This window comes from Staurois parvus, unplaced genomic scaffold, assembly GCF_062004578.1.
Source record: "Staurois parvus isolate SC_StPar_1 unplaced genomic scaffold, SC_StPar_1.0 ptg000441l, whole genome shotgun sequence".
Classification (NCBI taxonomy): Eukaryota; Metazoa; Chordata; class Amphibia; order Anura; family Ranidae; genus Staurois; species Staurois parvus.
The window spans coordinates 1409299-1434767 of NW_028318237.1; the positions used below are offsets into that span (position 1 = coordinate 1409299).

The window sequence follows — 25469 nt, forward strand, 5'->3', positions numbered from 1 at the left end:
CGGACCCTGCATTCACTATATCTGGTCTCCCCGGACCCTGCATTCACTATATCCGGTCTCCCCAGACCCTGCATTCACTATATCCGGTCTCCCCAGACCCTGCATTCACTATATCCGGTCTCCCCGGACCCTGCATTCACTATATCTGGTCTCCCCGGACCCTGCATTCACTATATCCGGTCTCCCCGGACCCTGCATTCACTATATCCGGTCTCCCCGGACCCTGCATTCACTATATCCGCTCTCCCAGGACCCTGCATTCACTATATCTGGTCTCCAAGAACCCTGCATTCACTATATCTGGTCTCCTCGGACCCTGCATTCACTATATCCGGTCTCCCCGGACCCTGCATTCACTATATCTGGTCTCCCCGGACCCTGCATTCACTATATCCGGTCTCCCCGGACCCTGCATTCACTATATCTGGTCTCCCCGGACCCTGCATTCACTATATCTGGTCTCCTCGCACCCTGCATTCACTATATCTGGTCTCCCCGGACCCTGCATTCACTATATCTGGTCTCCCCGGACCCTGCATTCACTATATCCGGTCTCCCAGGACCCTGCATTCACTATATCTGGTCTCCCCGGACCCTGCATTCACTATATCCGGTCTCCCAGGACCCTGCATTCACGATATCTGGTCTCCCACAGTACACAGAACATGGAAATGCAATTACTTTAGTAAATATAAACTGCTAAATACCTTTTCTCAGCAGCAGTATATAGCAGTCTTATGAATTCTATCAGTGTCCAGCAGAGCACTGGTTGATCTTGTAGGAGGCGTTTTCATTCTCCTCTGACTGTCTTATGTGGGTACATAACTCCTGACCCTGTCTGGACAGAGTTGATTGGCCCTGTGCTGATCACATGCACTCTCCCAAGAAAAAAAAAAACACCGCTTTAGCAATACACACCAAACTGAGCATGTGCAGAGTGCTCTATAGATGGATTGGGGACTGTAGAAGAAGGGGAGGATCAGAGAAGACAGTGTCTCCACACAATACGTCTTATCAGTAGATAAGAGGGGGACACTGGAAGAAGGGGAGGATCAGAGAAGTTAGGATCAAACAGCCTTTTTACACAATGCAGAGGATTAACCCCTTAGATTCCACAGTGAGTATAACAAGCATGCTTTACGGCATCTACAGACTGATTGTACTGTTGTGGGTTTAGTAACACTTCGACCCCCTTCCCCCCAAAAAAACACAGATTTGTTTGGTTTTTTTTAAAGCTAATTTTACATAAACAGCCTAATGAGCAACACAGAGCTTCTGGTTTGTGAAAAGTATTACAACAGCGCAATTAATGATATTGCGGTGAAATAAATTTTTCCTGAAATCACTCCACTCATTTCTACTCATCAGAAAAATGTACTGATCACCAATCAGTACTTGTACTTCACAGACACAGTCACACTAATCTGCATGCACAGGTGTGGGTTCAATCACATGACTTTACTTTGTCAGGGTGAACCACCAGCACAGCTTTCCGGTACACTTTCTTCACTTGTTCCGGTGTCACCAAATCGGCCATGCTGATCGGCTTCCACTTCGTCTCCCCTTCCCAGAGCACGGTGTGCATTGTGGAGAGCAGGGCTCGGATGTTCCGCTCTTTGCCTTCAATCCAATCCAAGATCTATTAGGAGAAAGGAGTAGATCCATCAACACATGACTATCCGATGGTCGGGCTCATGTACACTGCAGTCGGTAAACTCACGTTTAGGAGCTGTTCAGCGTTTTTTCAGCAGCCCCTGAACTCTTCCTAATGTTTTCCTATGTGTCCATGTACACATCTTCATTTACAATCGTTTACAGGCAGTTGAGTTTACAGTCGTTTTTTTGAATGCAGAAAACTTGCATTCAGCAGTAGATTTTATCAGCATTTCAAATGCAAAATGCTTGTAAACGCGGAAAATCGTGTTTATAAGTATTTGTGTTTGAAAATTTTTTTTAACTCTTCCAGATCCCGATGCTGTCCAGAGCCTTTTTTCATCAGGAAAAATGCATGCAAAGCATTTTCAAGGTACTCAGATGGACAAAACACTGAACACAGGATGTTCCTACCAAGCTTGTCACACATTGTAATGACTGATTCACACCTCAGACCTCTCCCACCCTTGGAAACAAAAGATATGTTAATGACCATTCACACCTCAGACCTCTCCCACCCTTAGAAACAAAAGATATGTTAATAACCATTCACACCTCAGACCTCTCCCACCCTTGGAAACAAAAGATATGTTAATGACCATTCACACCTCAGACCTCTCCCACCCTTGGAAACAAAATATATGTTAATGTCCATTCACACATCAGACCTCTCCCACCCTTGGAAACAAAAGCTATGTTAATGACCATTCACACCTCAGACCTCTCCCACCCTTAGAAACAAAAGATATGTTAATAACCATTCACACCTCAGACCTCTCCCACCCTTGGAAACAAAAGATATGTTAATGACCATTCACAACTCAAATTCCTCATGAAGACCCCCTGCCAGGTGGCCTTAATGACTCCCTCCACCAGACATCTTTCCCACCCTTGGAAACACATACTGCTGTCTCTGCTTCTACTCTCTGTATTTCTCTGAAAGAGTCTGAAATAGTTAATAATTTACCACTTTTCAGTGCATTCTGGGCATTTGGGAGGTTCTCCTGTGCTTACCTTTAAAAAAACGCTTCTAAACGCGGTATGCAAACGCGGCTAAACAGACGTTTTTTAACCTACGTTTTCCAGCAGTGAATTTCCATTGTTCAGAAGTGTCCCGTGTACATGGGGCCTTATCCCCCAAACAAATTCCTCCAGCTGTTTCACTTTATATATAGAGAACAGCTTTTTCAAGATTTTGCCTTTTTTGGTAATCTGATGATGCCGGTAAGAAAGGCCTCAAAAACTTCTAGTATTTATAAAATGTTTATTATTTTGAAAAGCATAAAGATAAGATATCCAACGCGTTTCAGGGTCAGACCTTTTCTTATTGCCGACCGAGCACTGTAGATTTACTGCTACAGTGCAGGCTGGCTGCGCAGAATCACGTACTGTATATATACGTGATTTTGCATTTCTGGGTAGGGGCCGATCACCAGACCCTGGATAATGATTTATGGCTGGAACACGGCGATGGGCGGAGCGAGCGACAGGAGAGAGCTCTGTGCTGGTAAACAACACAGAACTCTCTCCTGACAGCGGCGATGTGCTGGTTTTTGTCTCCTTGCAAATCAGGGAATAAAAACTGGCACGTCCCTTAGTAAAACAGAACAGTCAACACATTGACATTTTCTAGGCACATAGTTAACCCCTTGATCGCCCTAGATGTTAACCCCTTCCCAGCCAGTTTCATTAATACAGGGACAGCGTTTATTTTTATCACTGATCATTGTATTAGTGTCACTGGCGATGTCAGTGTCAGTCAGTGCCCACAAAGCATCACTTAGTGTCAGATTGCTTTCTGCACAGTCCCGCTATAAGTCGCAGATCACCGCCATTACTAGTATTAAAAAAAGTAAAAATTCCAGTATATATACCGTAGATAGTAGACACTTTCACACAAACCAATCAATATTATTGCCATGCCTTTGAAAAGCAATCCATGGTGGATCACTTTGCAGAGGGCATTTGACAGGAGGAGACTGATTTAACCGTGTGAGTGGTGCACCACCGTGCCACAATTGTGTGCACTGCATGTGGTTGCAAGGTTGTGGTGCAGCCCTTTAGACTTGCATTGGTCACATCCAGTGGGAGTAATACCTGACCACAGGCCTTTGGGGATGTTAAAACTGTGGCTCCATCCAGGGCCGTTGATATAGGGGTACCACCAGTCCTGCACAGGGCCCAGGTCAGCAGGGGGGCCCAGGCAGCTGGGTGATTCAGATGTGGGCAGGAAGGGTGATTAGCACAGTGGGGGGGCATTTACTGGAACCGATCCCCTGCATGGCTCTCTGCAGCAGCTGAAAGCTGGCTTCTTCTCCCCTCCCTCACACTGGCTTTCAGCTGTTGCAGAGAGCCATACAGGGGATCGGTTACAGTAACTGTCCTCCTGCAGCACCCATCACTCTCCCTGTGCACCATACATTTCCCCCCGGCTGCTCAGGTCCCCCTGTGTGCCCCCATCCCCACAGTCCTGCTGGCTTTCCTCCCCTCTTTCCCACTGGCAGCTGTCAGCACACAATAGGATCCTTCAGGGTGGAGAGTTGGGTAAGAGTCCGGCAAATATGTCACATTTACCAGCCCTTTCCTTTCGTGAATGAACATAATGAATGATTGGTACTGATTACTTGCTGTGTTTATTCACAATTGAAGCATAGTAAACATAGTAGCATAGTAAACTGAAGCATAGTAAACTGTGTATTTTTTGGGGGGAGGGCCCCTTCAGGCTGTAAGGGGGCCCCTGTGGTTTCTAACAGCAGCCCTGGCTCCTCTGTCTTATCTTACCAACCTCGCGTGAACAAAGCCTTAGTCTGCAAAAGGGCAAAGATTCCAGGAACAGGTGGAGATATAGGTCTTTTTTTTTCTTAAGGGCTCACTTAGCTGCAATTTTACTGCCTGACTGCCCACCCAAATACAAAAATGTTGCAGCCGCAACAAAAGTTAAATGTCCATTAAAGTCAATGGGGTGGCCCCACCAATGTTCTTTCAGCTGTGTCAAGGTTAGGTCACCTTTTTGAAGGTTAAAGCAGGTGGAGGGGAGGTGACATATCGCCTCCGTCCAGGGGCGGACTGACCATTTGGAAACTCAGGCACTGCCTGAGGGCCCAGGGTCAGTAGGGGGCCCCATGAGATGCCCCTGGTACCATTTTCATAGGCTTTTTTGAGTTTGGGCATGGACACAGGGGCCCCATGATCCCCTATTGCCCGGGGGCCCCACGAGTTTTCAGTCCGCCCCTGCCTATGCCCTACCTGTCAAATGCCCTTCATAGGGGCAGCGGTATGGCCACATGTATGAACAAGCCCATAAAAGGCAACAGGGTCACTTTAAAGGCACGGGCTCCAAAGCTGTCAGTGAAATCTTATTGATTGAGCTGCTGTCCTGTAATGCTGGTCATACACGGTTAAAAAAATTGTTCGGAAAAAAAAAAACAGTCGGAAATATGAAGATCTATTGAACATGCATGCAATAACACCATCATTGTATCAAAATATTTTCCCCAACTGTCGGCATATTATCAATCATTAACAACATAAATGATACATTTTTCGTCAACTGGTGGAAATATCAAGACTTTTTAATCTTTCTGAATCCTCCCACTCGCCAACTGTACGTAAAAGAAAGATCTTTCTTTTTTGTTGCTTGTACTCCCAGGCAGGGCAACTGTTAGAAACCACAGGGCCCCTTACAGCCAACCTGACAGGGCCCCCCAAACTACAGGCCCCATGAAGCCACCATAACAGGCCCCCCTTCCATCCCCACAAAAAAACACAGTTACTATGCTTCAGTTATGAACACAGTATAAATGAAGCGCAGCGCTGATAAAATTACAATAAAATGACAATAAAAGTACATAAAATGTTCATGAGATGATAAATGATCCCAACTGTAGCAGAATTCAAATGCTTGTAATTGGAAGTAATGATAAAATTGCGCACTCACCAGAAGCGCATAGAATATGCACATATAAATATATCCACCACGAACCACTTAGGGAAGCGGGGTATTTCAGACATCTGGTGAACTTCTGTAAGGGATTTCCGGCAAGAAGAATCGCGATCGGGAACGCGCATGCGCATAGGAATTCCCGCAGAATTGCCAGTTGTGCGCATGCGCGCAGGAAAGCGCGATCGCACACACGCATGGCGAAGATTGGTGCCAGACAGCCCATTTAAGGAGTGCCTCTGCTCAGGTTCAGTGCTGACTGGTCTTCAGCTCCCCTGTGTCCTGCTTGTTCCTGTATGATTCCTCCGTTACCAACCTGGCTTGTTCCTGACCCGACTTCGATTACTCTCCTGCTACTGGTTCCTGACTTCGGCTCTGCTCCTGACTTTGGCTTTTCCTTTTGATTCTGTACTGCGCTGCCCGACTGTTGATGACCCTGGCTATCCTATGACCCTGCTCCAGTCTCTTGTCCTTGCTACCTACCTTGCTCTGCTGCACGTCTGGCAATCCACAGAACCTGCTCTGTCTATTATTACGGTGTCCAAATCAGAGGATCATCAGCCTTCCAAGGTCATCATCTGCAAGAGCTGCAAACAACAACCACTGTCGCTCTTGTCCCCCTGGTCCCTAGACTCCCTCTGTTCCAACCTCAGCGGGGTCAGGGATAGTGACGCAAGTGAGGCCAACCTCGTCAAATCAGTCTCCCATCAGGTACGTGACAACTTCCTTCTAGGTATGGATCAGCACAGCCGTATATCTTGGGATTAAGTTAAATCTGCTGATCCAGAGGTCTCCTTTAGGGTGTATGGGTACTCTGTTTGGTTACAGGGATTCCCTCCTCTGGGTGCTGAATAAGTGAGGATCAACTGCAGGCTCGAGGTAGGGTCGGTCACGGCTGACGAGCTGCTCATGTCTACGGCCCTGTACCGATCACTCATTGTGTTCATTCAGAAAAGGAAGGGGCTGGTAAATTACTGGAACTGATCCCCTGTATGTCTCTCTCTGCAGCAGCTGAAAGCCAACAGAGGGGGGAGAGAAGAAGAAGCCAGCTTTTAGCTGCTACACAGAGAGACATACAGGGGATGCATTCCCGTAATTGCCCCCTCCTCCCCTGCCGTGCCACTCACCCTCCCTGCCCACAACTGATTCACACAGCTGCCTGGGCCCCCCTGCTGGCCTGGGGGTACCCCCTTATCCATGGCCCTGCTCCCAGGGGTTACATTTTAACACACGCATGCGCTGTAGATTTTTTTTCGATCTGTTTTCAATCTATTCCACTACTGTTTAGAAAATCGATCATTTTGGCTCAAGAAGATCCAAAATGATGGGTTTTTTTGCCATAAATCTTTGCATTTCAATAATCAAAATTAGCCGACTAACATTTCAAAAGTCGAACGGTCAAGCGCATTGAGCGCTTTTTCTAACTATTTTCCAACCATGTATTATCAGCATAGCAGGTATTCAAGATATGAGTTCAGACTTTTTCAGACATTGCTGGCTCCATCTAAATCTCCCAATGAAATGTGGAATGTGTATTAGCTCACCTTCAGTTTCTCAGGGTCCATCTCTTTCGACATTTCTTCTTTCCTCATTTCTGCAATCGTTTTGGGTCCCTTCCTCTCCTTGTGAGCGTTAAATCCCTGGCTGGAGAGCAAGTCTTCAAAATTATCCGCTGACGTCTTTTGTTTGGGTTCTGCAAGCAATAAAACGATCATTTTTACCAAATGTTCGAAAAATCTCTCTTTCATTTCAATAGATAGATAACTATTCTATTGATCCTAAAAAAAAAAAAAATGCAGCTCGGAAATGGTATGAGATTTTTATCTATAAAAATTTTATGTATCAGCGAAAACCTAACAGCATCCAAATATCTTTTTGGCTTTTGATATAGTTGGAAGAAATAAAGTCGACCTTCATCCTTACCTTCAGTCTGGCACAGTTGTAGCGGCTCCTCTCCGGGACTGAAATGGCTGACTCTGATTTCACTGCACACTGTGAGCTTCTCTCAATGTGCATTAGAAGCTTCAGCAAGTCAGGCATAGGTTAAAGGATGCCTGGCATTATCTAGCTTGTTCATCCCCAGCCTGGCTGTCCCCGGGCTGCCCCTTTCATTCAGTTCCTTTAATCATCAGCATCACATGTTGGTGTTACTTTGGGCATGTATGGGGCAGCACAGTGGCTAAATGGTTAGCACTTCCGCCTGGAGTTTGCAAGTTCTCCCTGTGCCTGCGTGGGTTTCCTCTGGGTAGTCCAGTTTCCTCCCTGACTCCAAAGACATGCTGGAAGGTTAATTGGCCCCGGTATGTATATGTACGAATGTGAGTTAGGGACCTTAGATTGTACGCCCCTTGAGGGTTAGGGACTGATGTGAATGTACTGTGTAAGTGCTGTGTAAATTGACGGTGCTATATAAGTACCTGAAATAAATAAATACAGCCTGCCTAGAAACGCCCACTCCTCCAGACTGACGCAGACCCATCAAGGTATTTTCAGGATGCTTCCTGATGATGTCACACTGACGAAACGCGTAGAGGCAGGACTTCTTGTAGTCACTTCTGGTATTTGGAGTGCACGCCGCCTCCAGGGTGGAGCAGCAGTGCTCTTACTAAAAACACAGGCGGGTTGTTACAGTGCCAGGTATTGGCACCTCTAAATAAGAACATTAATTTTACTTGTTTTTAATCACACGTCTAATAAAATACTGCACTATATTTCGCTTGGGTGTTTGTGTGAGCTGATAGAGAATATGGAGAGAGTGATAGGAGAATAAAGACATCCCATCTCCCTGAGCGGCAGGGGATCCTGGATTAATGAAATGAAGCGCTTGCAGACCTTCTTTTTTAACTAAAGAGGTCTAGGTGGTCTGGCGCGTGATTTAGTCCTTTCGCTGACAGCTCCGTACATCACATGGAGCTGACAACGGGGGGTTTTACACACAATCCAGTGACTTCCTGCAGCCGCTGGGATTGTTTCTAAAACTCCTGTGCTGACGCCCAATTGCTTCCACAGCCCCTGGAAACGTGTCCCTCCCGCACGCGCTCCCACGATGCATTCCGGGCTCCTCTTGCCCATCTGTAGGCCCAAGGGCCAACATGGTGGGTGCTGGTGGGTGTAGAGGAGAGCTGACACACGTTCGCTCTCCTCCCCTTCTTACTGTGACCCAGAAAGCAACATGTATAACGTCATTTCCGGGTCACCACTGGCACTTTCCCCAGCTAGAATAGCCGGGAAGAGATGTATTGCAAAGTGATCTGCATTGTAATACATCCAGTGGGACCCAGAGGAGACATTGGGGGTCTTTTAGACTCAATAAAGAGAACCTGTCACCTAAAAATCATCACACAGGTGTCCCCTATGTGATGAAAAAAAAAAAAAAAGTTAAGTAAAAAAAATAATTATTTTTTGCAAAGCACATAACATCCCCCCTCCCACCCAAAAACATTTTGAGGCCTCTCAAAAAATGTAGATTTCAATACATGTTTCCCATATGGAAGAAAAATATATTTTAAATATATTTTTCCCAAATACATTGACATATATTTGAAATACTACAATTTTGGTCATATTCAAAATATATAATATATATATATATACTGCATGTTGAAATACGTTTTTTATGCATTACAAAATATCTGAAAAATATTTTTTTTTTGCATATATATATATATATATATATATATATATATATATATATATATATATATATTATACTGTATGTTGAAATGCGTTATTACAAAGTATATGAAAAATATTTTTAAAAATAAATTTTCAAATATACTGTATGTCTTTAAAAATACAAATATACATTTTTGAAATGCATACAAACATATGTAAAAACATATGTTAAAATACATTTTGTATATGTTAAACAAAATCTGAAGCATATGTTTAAAAAAATACATATTTTTCATATATTTTGTAATGTATAAAATACGCATTTCAACATGCTATATATATATATATATATATATATATATATATATATATATATATATATATATATATACTAATATATATATATATTGAAACATATTGAATATGGCCAAAATTGTAGTATTTCAAATATATGTCAATATATTTGGGAAGAATATTTTTAAAATATATTTCAAATATATTTTTGTTCCATGTGGGTACAAAGCGGTGCACATGCCAGAATGAGAACACTAATTCTAGCGCAAAACCTCCTCCGTGACACTAAATTGATGACCTGTATCATCACCTATTGAAAATATAGGGTACTGGAGTTTTATGCCATTTCACAGGTGCATGCAAATTTAAGGTTTGGCACGTTGGGTATCTATTTACTCGCTGCAACCTCGACTTTTATATTTTACCAAAAATTTGGGAAATTTATTGTGTTGGTTTGCCGTAAAATTCACTTTAGTGTGCATTTTACTGGTATATTTAGATATTGTTACATATAGCGCCCCCTATCTTCTTTGTTCATTATCAAGCGTATGCCATTACACTGGGCAGGCAGTTTATCAGGTTTATTAATTTTGGACACTGTGGTGCGGAGGTTTCAGTTTTGTTTAATTATGAGATTTTATTGACTGGATTACATCTATTTCAACATCTTCCTGATAGGCTAAGAAACTGAACATTCACAATGAAAGCTCATTATCCTTGAATGAACACATACCAGGGCCGGTTGGGTGTTTCCCCTTGTCGTTGTGTCCAGCGTTCGCCGTGGCAAAGCTGATATTGTAATTTGGTCTATTTTGGGGTGAGGAGTGTGTAGTGTTTTGCTGCGGCTTGGAATGAGTCTGCCAGGTGTATCCTGTATTCGGTTGCCAGCCGTGTTGAGGGGATGGCTTCTGCGGTGAACCCACTGGTGGAAATCCACCTCCACATCCTGTTGGCGTTGTGGGTTTACTTGCAAAGGATGAGCCACCTGAAAAGAAGAGGGTGGGTTAAGCATTACCACGTTCTGCGGCAGGTACAAGCAAAGACATTAGGTTAGAACTTCCGTATTTAAGAAAATTCTCATAATACTCTGGACCACCTAAAACCCAACTATCTTGTGATGAAGGCCATATGGGGGGTGAAAAGGAGCTCAAAATTCAAAATGAACCTGGTACCAATGCAAGACATACACCAGAAGAGGTTTTTGGAGTAATCAGGAGGTACTGAAGCAAGCATATGAACAAAAGCCAAGTTTGATGCCTCAAGAAACGTGCTTGAACCAACAATTCTCCAGAAATGAGGAGAAAATGGCCAGGTGAGGCTTACTTTTGGCAGTTCTTTTTTTTTTTTTTTTTTTATCAACTATTTGAAAAAATGCTCTTTTGATGCTTACATTGATTTGAAGACCACAGGATAAAAACTGCAGATACAGGAAACTAAAGCCACGTAGGCCGAAACGCGTCAACTTTCTTGTATCTGCAATTTTTATGCTGTGGTCTTCAAATGAATGTCAACATCTAAAGAGCATCTATGGCCGTGTGGATCCCTCCTTACCTTACTAATGCATACAGCTGAGCAACTGTGGATCGGGCAACTGTGACTCTTCTTCATTCAAGGTATAAGGGTAGTAGTCCTTTTGTTGTGGATAGAAGGGTAGTAGCCCTTTTGTTGTGGATATAAGGGTAGTAGCCCTTTTGTTGTGGATACAAGGGTAGTAGCACTTTTGTTGTGGATGTAAGGGTAGTAGCCCTTTTGTTGTGGATATAAGGGTAGTAGCCCTTTTGTTGTGGATATAAGGGTAGTAGCACTTTTGTGATGGATACAAGGGTAGTAGCACTTTTGTGGTGGATATAAGGGTAGTTGCCCTTTTGTTGTCGATATAAGGGTAGTAGCCCTTTTGTTGTGGATATAAGGGTAGTAGCACTTTTGTGGTGGATATAAGGGTAGTTGCCCTTTTGTTGTCGATATAAGGGTAGTAGCCCTTTTGTGGTGGATGTAAGGGTAGTAGCCCTTTTGTGGTGGATGTAAGGGTAGTAGCACTTTTGTGGTGGATATAAGGGTAGTAGTCCTTTTGTGGTGGATATAAGGGTAGTAGTCCTTTTGTGGTGGATATAAGGGTAGTAGCACTTTTGTGGTGGATATAAGGGCAGTAGCACTTTTGTGGATATAAGGGCAGTAGCACTTTTGTGGTGGATACAAGGTAGCTCTGAGGAAGAAGGGACACCCTTCGAAACGCGTCAGCTGTACTGAATATCCATCCCTTCAATGGGATTCGCGCTATCTTCAAGTCCCTTTGAGGACTTGCATGCCTGATTTTATTCGCTGTTTGTGAGTATATTTTTATAATTAATACATTTTGATTACTGAGGCAATGCGCAAGGTTGGTGCGCTACTCGTTTTCATTTAGTTCTGCGGTATTGGTCAGGCTTCCCCAGCCTTGTTTGGAGCCGCACAACCCTATATGCATTGGTGGACGATTTTTCCAGGTCTGGTTCCATCTATTCGCCACCCGTCTGGGTCCTAGAGCGCAAGAGAATTCGTCTTTGATATAAGGGTAGTAGCCCTTTTGTGGTGGATACAAGGGTAGTAGCCCTTTTGTGGTGGATACAAGGGTAGTAGCACTTTTGTGGTGGATACAAGGGTAGTAGCACTTTTGTGGTGGATACAAGGGTAGTAGCACTTTTGTGGTGGATACAAGGGTAGTAGCACTTTTGTGGTGGATACAAGGGTAGTAGCACTTTTGTGGTGGATACAAGGGTAGTAGCACTTTTGTGGTGGATATAAGGGTAGTAGCCCTTTTGTGGTGGATATAAGGGTAGTAGCACTTTTGTGGTGGATACAAGGGTAGTAGTCCTTTTGTGGTGGAATAAATTCAATTCACAGAGTTCTTTGGTTATACAATTCCACTCAATGGGCGGCACAGTGGCTAAATGGTTAGCACTTCCGCCTGGCAGTACTCGGGTCATCAGTTCGAATCCAATCCATGCCACCTCCTGCCTGGAGTTTGCATGTTTTCCCTGTGCCTGCGTGGGTTTCCTCCAGGTACTCTGGTTTCCTCCCACACTCCAAAGACATGCTGGTAGGTGAATTGGCTCCTGTCTAAATTGTCCCTAGTATGTGTATGTATGAATGTGAGTTAGGGACCTTAGATTGTACACCCCTTGAGGGTTAGGGACTGATGTGAATGTACAATATATATGTAAAGTGCTGCGTAAATTGACAGCGCTATATAAGTACCTGAAATAAATAAACAATGTGACAACAATCATTTTGCGTGGGAGCACAATTACAGAGCAAGGGACATATCTCACGAAAAAAAAAAAAAAAGACCTGTAAGATTTGCTCCTAGGTTTCCAAGGTCGGCAAATGGATCAAGGCTCTGCGGCTTGGCTTGGTGCAACGGTGTGCCATGGGGGGAGCCGGTAGGAGTTGTGGCTCCTGATCTGCTTCCTACTCCTAATCCACCTGTGGAACATCAAAAGAATGAAAGAACTCGAGGAATTCGCATCGTGAATCATAATTGCCATTGCAGTATTAGAATCATCCGCAGTCAGGAATGGCTACTTCTGCAGCAGACAGCTATCTATGTGCGATCACTGGTAGTACCTTGGATAACATTTACAATTGAAGGAAAGGATGTTGAAGTGTATGTACACCTTGACATCACACCTCTCTAATTTGCTCCCTTTTGGCCTGTCAATATACCACTGAAAGCATGTTTTGTAAAAATACTCGTTGATCCTGCCAGAAATCTTAGGAGCTGATAACTTCCCATGTTGACTACACTGTTACTGGCTTCATTTTTTCCCAGCTATCTCTAAGCAGTGGTGTATTTTGGTTTTGTGCTGCCCTAGGCAACAAAAAAAAAATCGAAATCCCCCTCCCCACCCCAGGGGAGAGAGCCTGGCATCGACCAACACCACCAATCCTACCCCCAACCCCCCCACCCTTTCCCGTGGAGATAGCCTGACATTGACCAGCAAACACCATTACCCCCCACCCCCACCCGAGAAAGCCTTCCATTAACATACAACCACCTCCACCCCCCCCTTTCCCGGGAGAGAGAAAGACACTCACCTTCACAGCTCCGGAGATCCCCGGGAACAAGAGTCAGGCTCTGCATACACCATCAAGCAGCCTCTCTCAGATCCCACCTGGTCCCTGTGCTGCGTGTGCCCATTCTTCTGGGGGCAGTGCTGCCCCCCTGAAAAATGCTGCCCTAAGCAAATGCCTTTTTTGACTTTTGGTAAAAACTCCTCTGTCTCTAAGGACTACAGAATCCCTCCCCTCTGTGTTATGGAGAAAGGGGGGTATTGTAGTCCAATCCTCGTGTGACAATGCTTTTCTTCTATAGAGTACAGTGAGTGTTGTAATTCTAGGATGGGAAGTCTGTTACTGGCAGGATCAGCAGGTGAAAATGAAGGAAAACAAGCCTGAAAAAAGAAAATACATGCAGCCATCACATCCAAGGACTGGTAAGCTGCAATTCTTTTTAGCTTACACATGCTTTAACCACTTGCCGCCTGCCCACAGTACATTTAGGCAGGCTGGGTCACAGACATGTACATGATCCGGCCTGCTCTGGGTTAGGGGCACACAAATAACGGCTCCCGCGACCGCTGTGTCCACCCGGACTCCCGGTACCCAGCTGGGGATCATGTGATCACTAAGAGATCCCATTGTCAACAAAGCTGGTATGAATTAATCTCATTCATAACAGTTGTGCTTCCTATACATTAATGCAGTGATTGGCCCACAGCTATCACATGGTGCCTGGGCCAATCACAGCACTCTGTACTATGTGATTAGATGTAGACAATCACAGATCACTAGTAATCACAGCTCTAATCCATTCATGACAGTTCATAACATTACTGATCATCACTGTAACAGCAATCAAAGTGTAAAAAAAAAAAAAAAAAACCTGTTTAAAAAAAATAAATACAAAAACTCTTTAATTTTGTAAAATGCTGTACCAACTGTAGGTGCTATATAAATCCTGTACAATAATAATCTGCAAATGTTTTATTAGCAAGAATTCAAAAAAGTTTGAAAAGGTAGTAGGCAATGCAAACTGCTTCCAGCGACAGGTGACACCATTACTCAATAGCTGCATTAGCACAGCCCTTCTCTCTGCACGCTGCACAGTACACTCTACAGATTTGTCACCTTCAGGGCCTTTGCAAGGAACTGTATTGCACTATTCACAGCTCAAACATCCCCTTCATCAGTGGTCTCCAAACTGCGGCCCTGGGCCGGATGTGGACCTTGGGCCCTTATTCCCTCCACTGTCAGCAACAGTGGGGCATAGTTCCTGACACTGACAACTATTCCTCACACTCACACCAGTGATGGGGCACTATTCCTCCTACTGACACCAATGATGGAACACTATTCCTCCTACTGACACCAATGATGGGGCACTATTCCTCCTACTGATACCAATGATGGGGCACTATTCCTCCCACTGATACCAATGATGGGGCACTATTCCTCCCACTGATACCAATGATGGGGCACTATTCCTCCCACTGATACCAATGATGGGGCACTATTCCTCCCACTGATACCAATGATGGGGCACTATTCCTCCCACTGACACCAATGATGGAGCACTATTCCTCCCACTGACACCAATGATGGGGCACTATTTCTCCCACTGATACCAATGATGGGGCACTATTCCTCCCACTGATACCAATGATGGAACACTATTCCTCCCACTAATACCAATAATGGGGCACTATTCCTCCCACTGACACCAATGATGGAGCACTATTCCTCCCACTGATACCAATGATGGGGCACTATTCCTCCCACTAATACCAATGATGGGGCACTATTCCTCCCACTGACACCAATGATGGAGCACTATTCCTCCCACTGACACCAATGATGGGGCACTATTCCTCCCACTAATACCAATGATGGGGCACTATTCCTCCCACTCACACCAATGATGGGGCACTATTCCTCCCACTGACACCAATGATGGGGCACTATTCCTCCTACTGATACCAATGATGGCAATTTATTCCCTCCAATACCATATTCTGCTCCTGCTGGTCACAGTCCGGCCCTCCTAAAGTTTGAAGGACAGTGAACTGGCCCTTTGTTCAGAAAGCTTGGAGACCTCTGCCCTTTATGATGGATCTTCCAGCAGCTGGGTAAGGAGAACCATTCATGTATAGAAAATGTTTGTTCTATAGATATGTGTCACTGTGCATCGTGTACTGTATATGTCCTCTCTCTGTTTGATGAAATACAGATGGGAAGGTATGTGCACACAGCCTTCAAAAGTCTTGGAAAGCTAAGTGGCCGGTTGCACAATAAAAGTAAAATAAAAAATAAAATAACCTGCGTTTTACCTGGAGAAGGAGCACCCCAGTCCCATGATGAAGACACATCAGGTTGGATAGACACAGATGGAGGAGCTGAAAAAACATAATAAATTATCCAATAGTAACACGTTCTGCTGTATCTTCTAGCAAATTATAATATCAGTTCTGGGGTTGTCTTGGGGAATTTATAAAAAATCTCACTAAGCAAATGCATTCACACAGCCCTTGCGATTAATCCTCACAGTGTATATGTCATATGTATTTTCTATGATCATCAGCTCCATCTACTGGCCATTATGCTGTATTTTCCCCGAAATGCTGCAATCAGGAAAGTACCGCATTATGGTCACTGGTAGGAGCTGATGATCACAGGACATATACCTTTTAGACACATTAGAGTTTATTAGAGAAAATCTGGTGCAGCTCTGCATATAAACCAATCAGCATCCAGGTTTTATTGACAAATGTAAAAGTTGAAGTTAGGTGATTGGCTGCCATGCACAGCTGCACCAGTTTTACTAAAACTCCCCTATTAAGTGGGATTATTTACGACTGTGCTAAAGCAAAGGCATTCTCACAGCAAATTTCACCCCTTTCCTGTCCAGGCCATTTTTCACCTTTCAGCGCTATCGCACTTTGAATGACAATTGCGCGGTCATGCAGCACTGTACCCATATGAATTTTTTTAGTGTTTTTGTGAGACAGATAAAACTTTATTTTGGTGGTATTTATTCACCGCTGGGGTTTTAATTTTTTGCTATATAAATGAAAAAGTCCAAAAATTGTGATAAAAAAAGGCTTTTTTTATAAAATTTTGCCAATAAATAATATTTCTGCATAAATCTTGGCCAAAACATATTCAGCTATCTTTTTGGTAAAAAAAAAATTACTCAAATTAGTTTATAACCAAAAATTATAATTTTTCTAAAAAATTTTTACATTTCTATTTACCGTATTTTTCGCTCCATAAGACGCACTTTTTTCCCCCAAAAAAAGGGGGGAAAATGTCAGTGCGTCTTATGGAGCGAATATGGAGCGGCTGGTCCGGTATTTCCACTGCCGCCGTGTCAGAATACCGGGCCGGCCGCTCAGCTCTACAGCGGGACCTTATAGAGATGACTGCTGACCTTTGGGGAGGGGGGGAGCGGGTACCTGAATTTGACAGGTACCCGCTCCCACTTCCGTGGAGTTGTTCTTTCATCTTACCCGTTCCTCTATCCAGCGGCGCGGTCTTCCCGGCTTCTGTAGTGTGGGCACTGGGCATGACAGCCGGGTACCAAGTGCGCATGCGCAAGAAGCGGTGCTTTTTGTGAATGGTAAGGCGGTACCTGGGACACATGACAGATCCCAGAAGCCGCCGGACCAATCACAAAGCGCAACTGCTTCTCGCTCATGCGCACTGGGCACCCGGCTGTAATGCCGAGCGCCATTACAGAAGCCGGGAAGACAGCGCACGGCTGGATAGAGGAACAGGTAAGATGAAAGAACAACTCCGCGGAAGTAAGAGCGGGTACCTGTCAAATTCAGGTACCCCCCCCCTCCCCAAAGGTCAGCAGTCATCCCCTGTACTATCCACAGTCTCTGGTCATCTCCTGTGCTGTCCGCAGTCTCTGGTCATCTCCTGTGCTGTCCGCAGTCTCTGGTCATCTCCTGTGCTGTCCGCAGTCTCTGGTCATCTCCTGTGCTGTCCGCAGTCTCTGGTCATCTCCTGTACTATGTCCGCAGTCTCTGGTCATCCCTGTGCTGTCCGCAGTCTCTGGTCATCCCTGTGCTGTCCGCAGTCTCTGGTCATCCCTGTGCTGTCCGCAGTCTCTGGTCATCCCTGTGCTGTCCGCAGTCTCTGGTCATCCCTGTGCTGTCCGCAGTCTCTGGTCATCCCTGTGCTGTCCGCAGTTTCTGGTCATCTCCTGTGCTGTCCGCAGTCTCTGGTCATCCTTGTGCTGTCCGCAGTCTCTGGTCATCTCTGTGCTGTCCGCAGTCTCTGGTCATCCCTGTAGTGTGTCCGCAGTCTCTGGTCATCCCTGTACTGTGTCCGCAGTCTCTGGTCATCTCCTGTACTGTGTCCGCAGTCTCTAGTCATCTCCTGTACTATGTCCGCAGTCTCTGGTCATCTACTGTACTGTGTCTGCAGTCTCTGGTCATCTCCTGTACTGTGTCTGCAGTCTCTGGTCATCTCCTGTACTGTGTCTGCAGTCTCTGGTCATCTCCTGTACTGTGTCCGCAGTCTCTGGTCATCTCCTGTACTATGTCTGCAGTCCATTAGTTCAGAATTTTTTTTTCCTGTTCTCTGCCTCTAAAACCTAGGTGCGTCTTATGGAGCGAAAAATACGGTAATTTTTTTTTTATATTATTTTTTTTTTTTTTAAACATACTGTCACCCTAGCAGTATAGTGTCACCATGGTGACACTGTACTACTTGTGAGGGGTGAAGAAGATTTTTTTTTCTATTTTTTTACACTGATTGCTTTTAGAACCATAAAGGCTGTAAAAGCAATCATTTCTCCTTCTCTCTGGCTGCATTCCTGCAGCCATTGACAAATACTGTGTGAGCTGTGATTGGTTAAACCTTGTCACATGGTACAAGGCTGCTGTGAATAGCCTTGTACCATGTGACCGCTGTGATCATTCACAGATTTCACAAGTAGTAAGTAATGATGTCAGGAAGTGACATCTTTTTTACTACTATTCATGTGATCACTGATTGGCCAATCAGTGATCGCATGAATCGGGACTTCACACAGTGGTCCCATACAGCGATCGGTGTTCTGCGTTGCCGAATGCTCGCAGGGAACACACACAGGCAATGAACGCGGGTGACGTTTAGAAACATCAACCTGCTCCGGTTGCGCTCCCGTCCGGCTGTTTATCTACATGGGCCAGACGGGAAGTGGTAATGCATAAAACCAATTGCCAATGTATTCACAAAGGTACGCGACAGTGCATAGAGAGCTCTGAAGAAGAGGGCTTTGCCCTTGAAACGCGTCGGCTCTGACCCTGTGGATGGACTGTGTTGGGACTGCATCTGGTACATGCACTTTGTTGTGTACCATTGTGAGTACAATGGCATTTGGTTTTATTTATTAGAGAGTTTTTATGGTATGGTGCGCCTTCTTCTTTTGCTTCTAAATTTTATTGGAAGAGTCCAACTGGAAAAGAAATCAATATTTTATCGAACAGGCTATGGCTACCAGTGGAGACTGCTAACCGGTTTCTCTGGAGTCGCTTCCTTACTGGTTGGGCCAACCGAAATGTTGCCGCCCCCCACTGCCCCTTTGCTATTGAGGGAGATTTGGCAGCTTTACTGGCCAGCAAGGAGGCAATTCCAAAGGGGTTATTGGCTGGTTTTCCGGGGTATTCTGCTGGTGATGTGCGACATGGACCTGAGAATGGTTGTTATCTCCCAATAGCCACCAGATACATTCATACTGGAAAATGACATTAATAAAGATTGAATCTGATGACTGAAGAAACAATGAAAGTTCTTAGTGCCAACCTTCTTATACATTAATGCAGTGTTTCTCAATCTTTAATCAGTCAAAGCACCCTTCAAAATTATAGACAGTCCCGAGGCGCCCTTCAAAATTATAGACAGTCCCGAGGCACCCTTCAAAATGATAGACAGTCCCGAGGCACCCTTCAAAATTATAGACAGTCCCGAGGCGCCCTTCAAAATTATAGACAGTCCCGAGGCGCCCTTCAAAATTATAGACAGTCCCGAGGCGCCCTTCAAAATTATAGACAGTCCCGAGGCGCCCTTCAAAATTAAGGACAGTCCCGAGGCGCCCTTCAAAATTATAGACAGTCCCGAGGCGCCCTTCAAAATTAAAGACAGTCCCGAGGCGCCCTTCAAAATTAAGGACAGTCCCGAGGCGCCCTTCAAAATTATAGACAGTCCCGAGGCACCCTTCAAAATTAAAGACAGTCCCGAGGCGCCCTTCAAAATTAAAGACAGTCCCGAGGCGCCCTTCAAAATTAAGGACAGTCCCGAGGCGCCCTTCAAAATTATAGACAGTCCCGAGGCGCCCTTCAAAATTAAAGACAGTCCCGAGGCGCCCTTCAAAATTAAGGACAGTCCCGAGGCGCCCTTCAAAATTATAGACAGTCCCGAGGCGCCCCTCAAAATTATAGACAGTCCCGAGGCGCCCCTCAAAATTATAGACAGTCCTGAGGCACCGCATTCTAAAACGTAAAAAACTATTCTAATAGTTTTATATAACGCAGCAACATCCACACATGTAGGACACCCAACATTAGAGGGGATTTATTCTTCCAGAGCAAACACACTTTCACTCACTGGTACTGACTAGTATTCCAATGTTTCTCTTCTCCCTCAGTTTTTCTCCACCACTGAGCTTACGTGACGCCAGCACTGATGGAGAGGGGCAGGGGAGGGTCAAACTAGGATGCTGTGCAGGCAGCTGACATCCTCCTTATCAATTGATGATGTCATTGGTTGTCAGAACGCCGGCAGCTAGAAGGTCATAATGGTGCACAATGAAAACCTGTGTCTTTGTGTAACTAAAAGACAGGCTGGTTCCACCCGCTGGCTTGTATACAAGTGTTGGGCAATTTGTTAGACATTTTGCCAAGGCACCCCTGAAAAACCTCAAGGCACCCCAGGGTGTCTGGGTACCCTGGTTGAGAAAGGCTGCATTAATGTACAGTATGATATGAAAGAACCCAGACAAATAGAACAACACACTTACAGAAAAACATGTTTGTTCGAAGAAAAAAATGTTTTCTTTACAGGATCCCCAATCCATCAAAAACCTTGTTTACATTAGAAGCCCAAGGGGTGGTAAAACTAGGCAGTTGAGCCACCATTTTACAACCCCCGACTGCCAAGCCACAACCTTAGCAAGTCAGCATAATGTAGGTGGGGGCTGTACAGACACTACATATTTTTTTACTCTGTCAGAGCTGAGTAATTGCCCTGCCAATGATTTCAGCAACTCCCATATTTGAAAGCAATATCCCAGTTTTCCAACAGTTTAAAGTCCCAGTGTGCACAGATCAGGACCTAGGTCACAGCGCTTTTACCCATGTTAAACGGATCCACTTGGACTGTCGGGCTGGGAGAGGGGCTTCTGGCGCCTTGCAGAAATGGGTCTCCTGCCGTGGCATTTGAAGCGCTGAGGAAGGAGCCGAGTAAGTCCTGAGCTGGCTGCTTCGGACTTGATCCAAAGGGATCAAAGGTGGATGCTGTGGAGGATAAAGAAAGTTACCATGAGCAACGCTACAACGTGATGACATCGCCAGTCATGTGACAGGAGAATGCGGCGCATGGGAAAGCATCTCCGCGCTTTCTTGTCCTGGATGCCGGGTGTCATTCTCGGTATCTGTTCCTATGCTGTATGTATGGACTCTGCACAGTAATACTGCTCCTGTCCTGGATGCGGGGTAATTCTCGGTATCTGTTCTTATTCTATATGTATGGACTCTGCACAGTAATACTCCTCCTGTCCTGGATGCCGGGTGTAATTCTTGGTATCTGTTCCTATGCTGTATGTATGGACTCTGCACAGTAAGACATCTCCTGTCCTGGATGCGGGGTAATTCTCGGTATCTGTTCCTATTCTGTATGTATGGATATTTTTATTTGTATAAACAAACAAATTACAAGGTAACAAAACTGTAACCATCATCATAAAAAACACACAAACCAACAATGTAACAACTGCCTACATCTTCACGACAGAAAGTCAACAAATTAAACTAATGAAAGTTCTGCATAGAATTTGATGCTGTAAATAAATTCCTCCCATTTTATATTCCTTTCGGCTCTAAACTCTTTTTATAAATCGGAATCTGAGTCACTCTGCCGACTACCAGTTTCCATATCGGATTCTACAAATACGGGAGCCGGGGGCGGGCGCTTCTTAGTGGGTGGGTCCTCCCCTGAACTAGCTGCAGATTCCCTTTCTACTTCTTCCTCCATTTGGGCCTCTAGATCACAGGAGTTGGCATCTGACTCTGAGAGGACATCATACTGGTTGCTGACTGCCATACTACCTTCTGGCGCCCTTCTCACTTTCTTAACGGATTTCTGCGCTCGGGTCCATTCACTTTCAGGTTTACGGGTGGCCTTGTCCTTCCTATTCCTTCTCTTCTGCCTGGGAATGTTCTCCACAGAGGCAGGAACTGAAATGGATGGGATGGCCACAGATGGCCGCTGCTCCTCAGTCTGCTGAACACTGCCCTCCTGCCCGAGGCTGGCCCCTTGGACTTCTGGGTTTACCTCCCCCTCAGTTGATATGACCCCATTAAGGCTTCCTCCTCCAGGTGTTCTGCTGCCACCAGAAATTCCTCATCCACTGATTCCTCATCCCTATTGTGGAAAGCCACCGGGCAATCTCTGTGTAAATGGCCAAGCCTACCACATAGATTGCACTTGATGTTCTCACAGGTAGAACTGACATGGCCGACCTCCCCACACAGATTACACTTCATGATAGAGCAGACACTCGCCACATGACCCGATTTACCGCATTTGAAACATAGCCTGGGCTGACCTGCATAGAAGCAAACTCCCCTCTCCCGCCCAATGAAAAAGGAGTTTGGAAGGTGATGGGTGACATTGTTACTCTGCCTCAGCTTGACAAGAACCCTCCAACCTCCAGTCCAGATCCCATCACTGTCCCTAGTTTTGGTCAGATCAGAGACCATCTCACAATGCCTTCTGAGCCAGACTACAATATCCTGGGGGGGCACAGACTCATTCCAGAAAATGATGTTAACGTTTGCTGTGTCAGGTTTGGAGATGGGGATGAAGGTGAAAATCTTCCACCCCTCTTTATCCCGAAACCCACTAAAGCCGGCCCAGAACCTGTCCAAGCCAGACATGAGCTTGAAGCTGACATCATACCCCTGTCTGTCAGGGAGGTTGATGACTGCCAAAATATCTGCGGGCACAAACCCCATCTGCTGACACAGCAACTCCCTAACTACAAACCTCCTATCAGGAAGCTCTTCTCTGGAACCCCTATGCTTCAACCTGACCACGTTCCTCCTCTTGAAGGCCTGACCAGTATAACCGGCATTGTTGGAAAAAGAAGGAGCCCCACGGCTCCAGGCATTCCGAGGAGGGACATGGCCAGATGGACCACTATTCTCTTGTGATGCAGGTGGCGGCTCAACCAAAGGGGGGAAATCACGGGTGTTATCCTGAACTGACTCCTCCATCGCCACATTCACAGGATCCTCAGACTGGTCCTGACCCCATCCAGACATACCTACCTCAGTGTTAATGACATCAGGAACCCCTACATCAATATTAGTGATATCAGCACTGGCCATATCACCACTAGCATCGGCAGCTTCATCTGCATAATTATCAACTACCCCATCCCGAACATCAGTCCCCTCAGCATTGGTTCCACCATGAGAACCGGGGGTAGCAACACCGTCCCCATAGTCCATGTGCTGGGAGTCCATGTCGCTTCTCTGGGTTTCCTGCACTATGAAAGTCTGCTGGGTGAAGCTGACGCTACCGCTATCCTCCAGAGCTGGAGTCTGTCTTTCAGGAAGCACATTTGCTGGTAGCGTGCCTTGGATCAGTTCCCCGGAGTCTGACTCTGAAGAAGACTCCATCTTTACACTTAATTGTGCCCCAACCCAATCGCAATCCCGATACACCTCCCCCCCTGGTCCCAGTTCTTCCAGAACAGCATCAATGTCCCTCGATATACCGGCCAGTTCAATGCCCAGGGAGTTAAGCTCGCTGTCATGTAGGACTTCATTCCCGGGGTCGGCAGCCTTGAGTCTGTAGATGGAGTCAATCCTTTTCTGGGTCAAAGCCTTAGCTTTCCTCAAGGTCTTCATTCTCTTCTCCAGAGCAGGAATCCTGTCAGCCAGGCGCAGCACAGGTGACTTTAACACTTTCTGCTTCCTATCCGCGGGACGCTTGAAATTCTGATCCCCATCAGCGGTACTGGGTGAAGGGTCTCTGCTGGATGTAGAAGGACTCTCCGGGCCAGACTGTGGAGGCTTATTGGCTCCATCATCTTTCTTCTGCCGGGACCTGGGGCGTAATGAGCGTTCCTGGCCACTGCCCACCATTACACACTGCTGTAAGTTCTCCTTCAGAGTTTTCTGCTCCAACGTAGTCCTTGCAGATCTGCGCGGAGTACTGGGAGTGACAGGTGTCTCTACTCCGCTCTGAACTGTATGGGCCCCGCTCTGAGCGGCCTGTGCTGGGCTCTGTGCGGCATGGGCTCCACTCTTCTGGGCTTGCTTTGTTTGCAATGGCTGACTGCCTTTTGTTGCTACTCCAGAGCTGGTAGTGTGCTGGGTGATAGTGTCACTTTCCTGAGCCATATGGACTGTGTGATCACCACTCTGCACGGCATGGACTTTGCACTGTATGGCATGGGCTCTACTCTGCTGGACTTGCTTTTGTTGCAATGACTGACTGCCTTGATTTACAGTTCCAGAACTTGAAGCATGCCGGGTGACAACCTTACATTCCTGAGCTGCATGGACTGTATGGGTTCCGCTCTGCACAGCATGGGCCCCACTCTGCTGGGCTTGTGGTGCCTGTAATGGCTGACCGCATGGAGTTAGACCTCCATGACTTGGACTGTGCAGGGTGACAACATTACATTGCTGTTTAAACAGAATTGACTGAGCTCTGCTCTGCTGGTCTTGCTGCGACTGTAATGGCTGACTGCCTTGGGTTGCACTTCCAGAGCTTGGAGTGCGCTGGGTGACATTACATTGCTGTTTAGGCTGAACTGGATGGGCCCCGCTCTGCACGGCATGGGCCCCGCTCTGCACAGCATGGGTTTTGCTATGCTGGGCTTGCGGTGCCTGTAATGGTGGACTGCCCGGAGTTGGACCTCCAAGGCTTGGACTAGGCTGGGTAACAACATCACATTGCTGGACAGACTGAACTTTCCTCTGCTTGGCTTGTTGTGCCTGTAATGGCGGACTGTCTTGGGTTGCTCCTCCAGAACTTGGAGTTTGCTTGGTGACAGCCTTACATTGCTGTTTAGACTGAACTAGATGGGCCCCGCTCTGCACGGCATGGGCTCCGCTCTGCACGGCTTGGGCCTGCTGTGGTTGCAATGGCTGACTGCCTTGAGCTGCTCCTCCAGAGCTTGGAGTTTGCTTGGTGACAACATTACATTGCTGTTTGGACTGAACTGACTGGGCCCTTCTCTGCTGGGCATGCTGTGGCTGCAATGGCGGACTGCCATGTGCTGCACTTCCAGAACTCACACTTTGCTGAGAGACATTCTCACCCTGCTGGACTGACTTCATCTTCTCTGTATTAACAGAACTTCTCACACTGGACTTTCCATCACCAACATTCCCCCATCTACTCACAGTCTCTGCCATTTGCTTTCCATTCACTGAACTCCGTCCTCCCGCTTCACCACCAACCACAGCTTCACCTCCATGAGCAGGCCGAGAAGCCTGGGACTCTCCTGGGAGGCGTCCCAGCCCAGGGCAGCCCAACCCTGGGCTTGTATCAGACATCAGAGGAGGTCAGCACCACACAGCCTGCAGCTGCTCCACAGGAAACCACACCCTCTGCACAGTCCCACTTCTCCTGTCCTGGATGCCGTGTGTAATTCTTGGTATCTGTTCCTATTCTGTATGTATGGACTCTGCACAGTAATACTGCT

The 25469-nt window shown here is 46.0% G+C and overlaps 1 protein-coding gene across 6 annotated transcripts in view; it reads right to left on the bottom strand.

Annotated features, from left to right (window-relative positions):
• The window catches only part of DNAJC6 (DnaJ heat shock protein family (Hsp40) member C6), a 139168-nt gene that overhangs the window by 7646 nt on the left and 106053 nt on the right, over positions 1–25469 (bottom strand). For 5 of the 6 annotated variants that reach the window (XM_089687958.1, XM_089687959.1, XM_089687956.1 and 2 more), the window contains 6 exons: positions 20881–21042; positions 15868–15933; positions 12830–12964; positions 10236–10487; positions 7138–7286; positions 1463–1639 (listed from right to left, as the gene is read on the bottom strand). In XM_089687958.1, the coding sequence (XP_089544084.1) occupies positions 1463–1639; positions 7138–7286; positions 10236–10487; positions 12830–12964; positions 15868–15933; positions 20881–21042 (941 nt within the window). The remainder of the gene's footprint in view (positions 1–1462; positions 1640–7137; positions 7287–10235; positions 10488–12829; positions 12965–15867; positions 15934–20880; positions 21043–25469) is intronic. The other variant, XM_089687955.1, reaches the window with a different exon arrangement.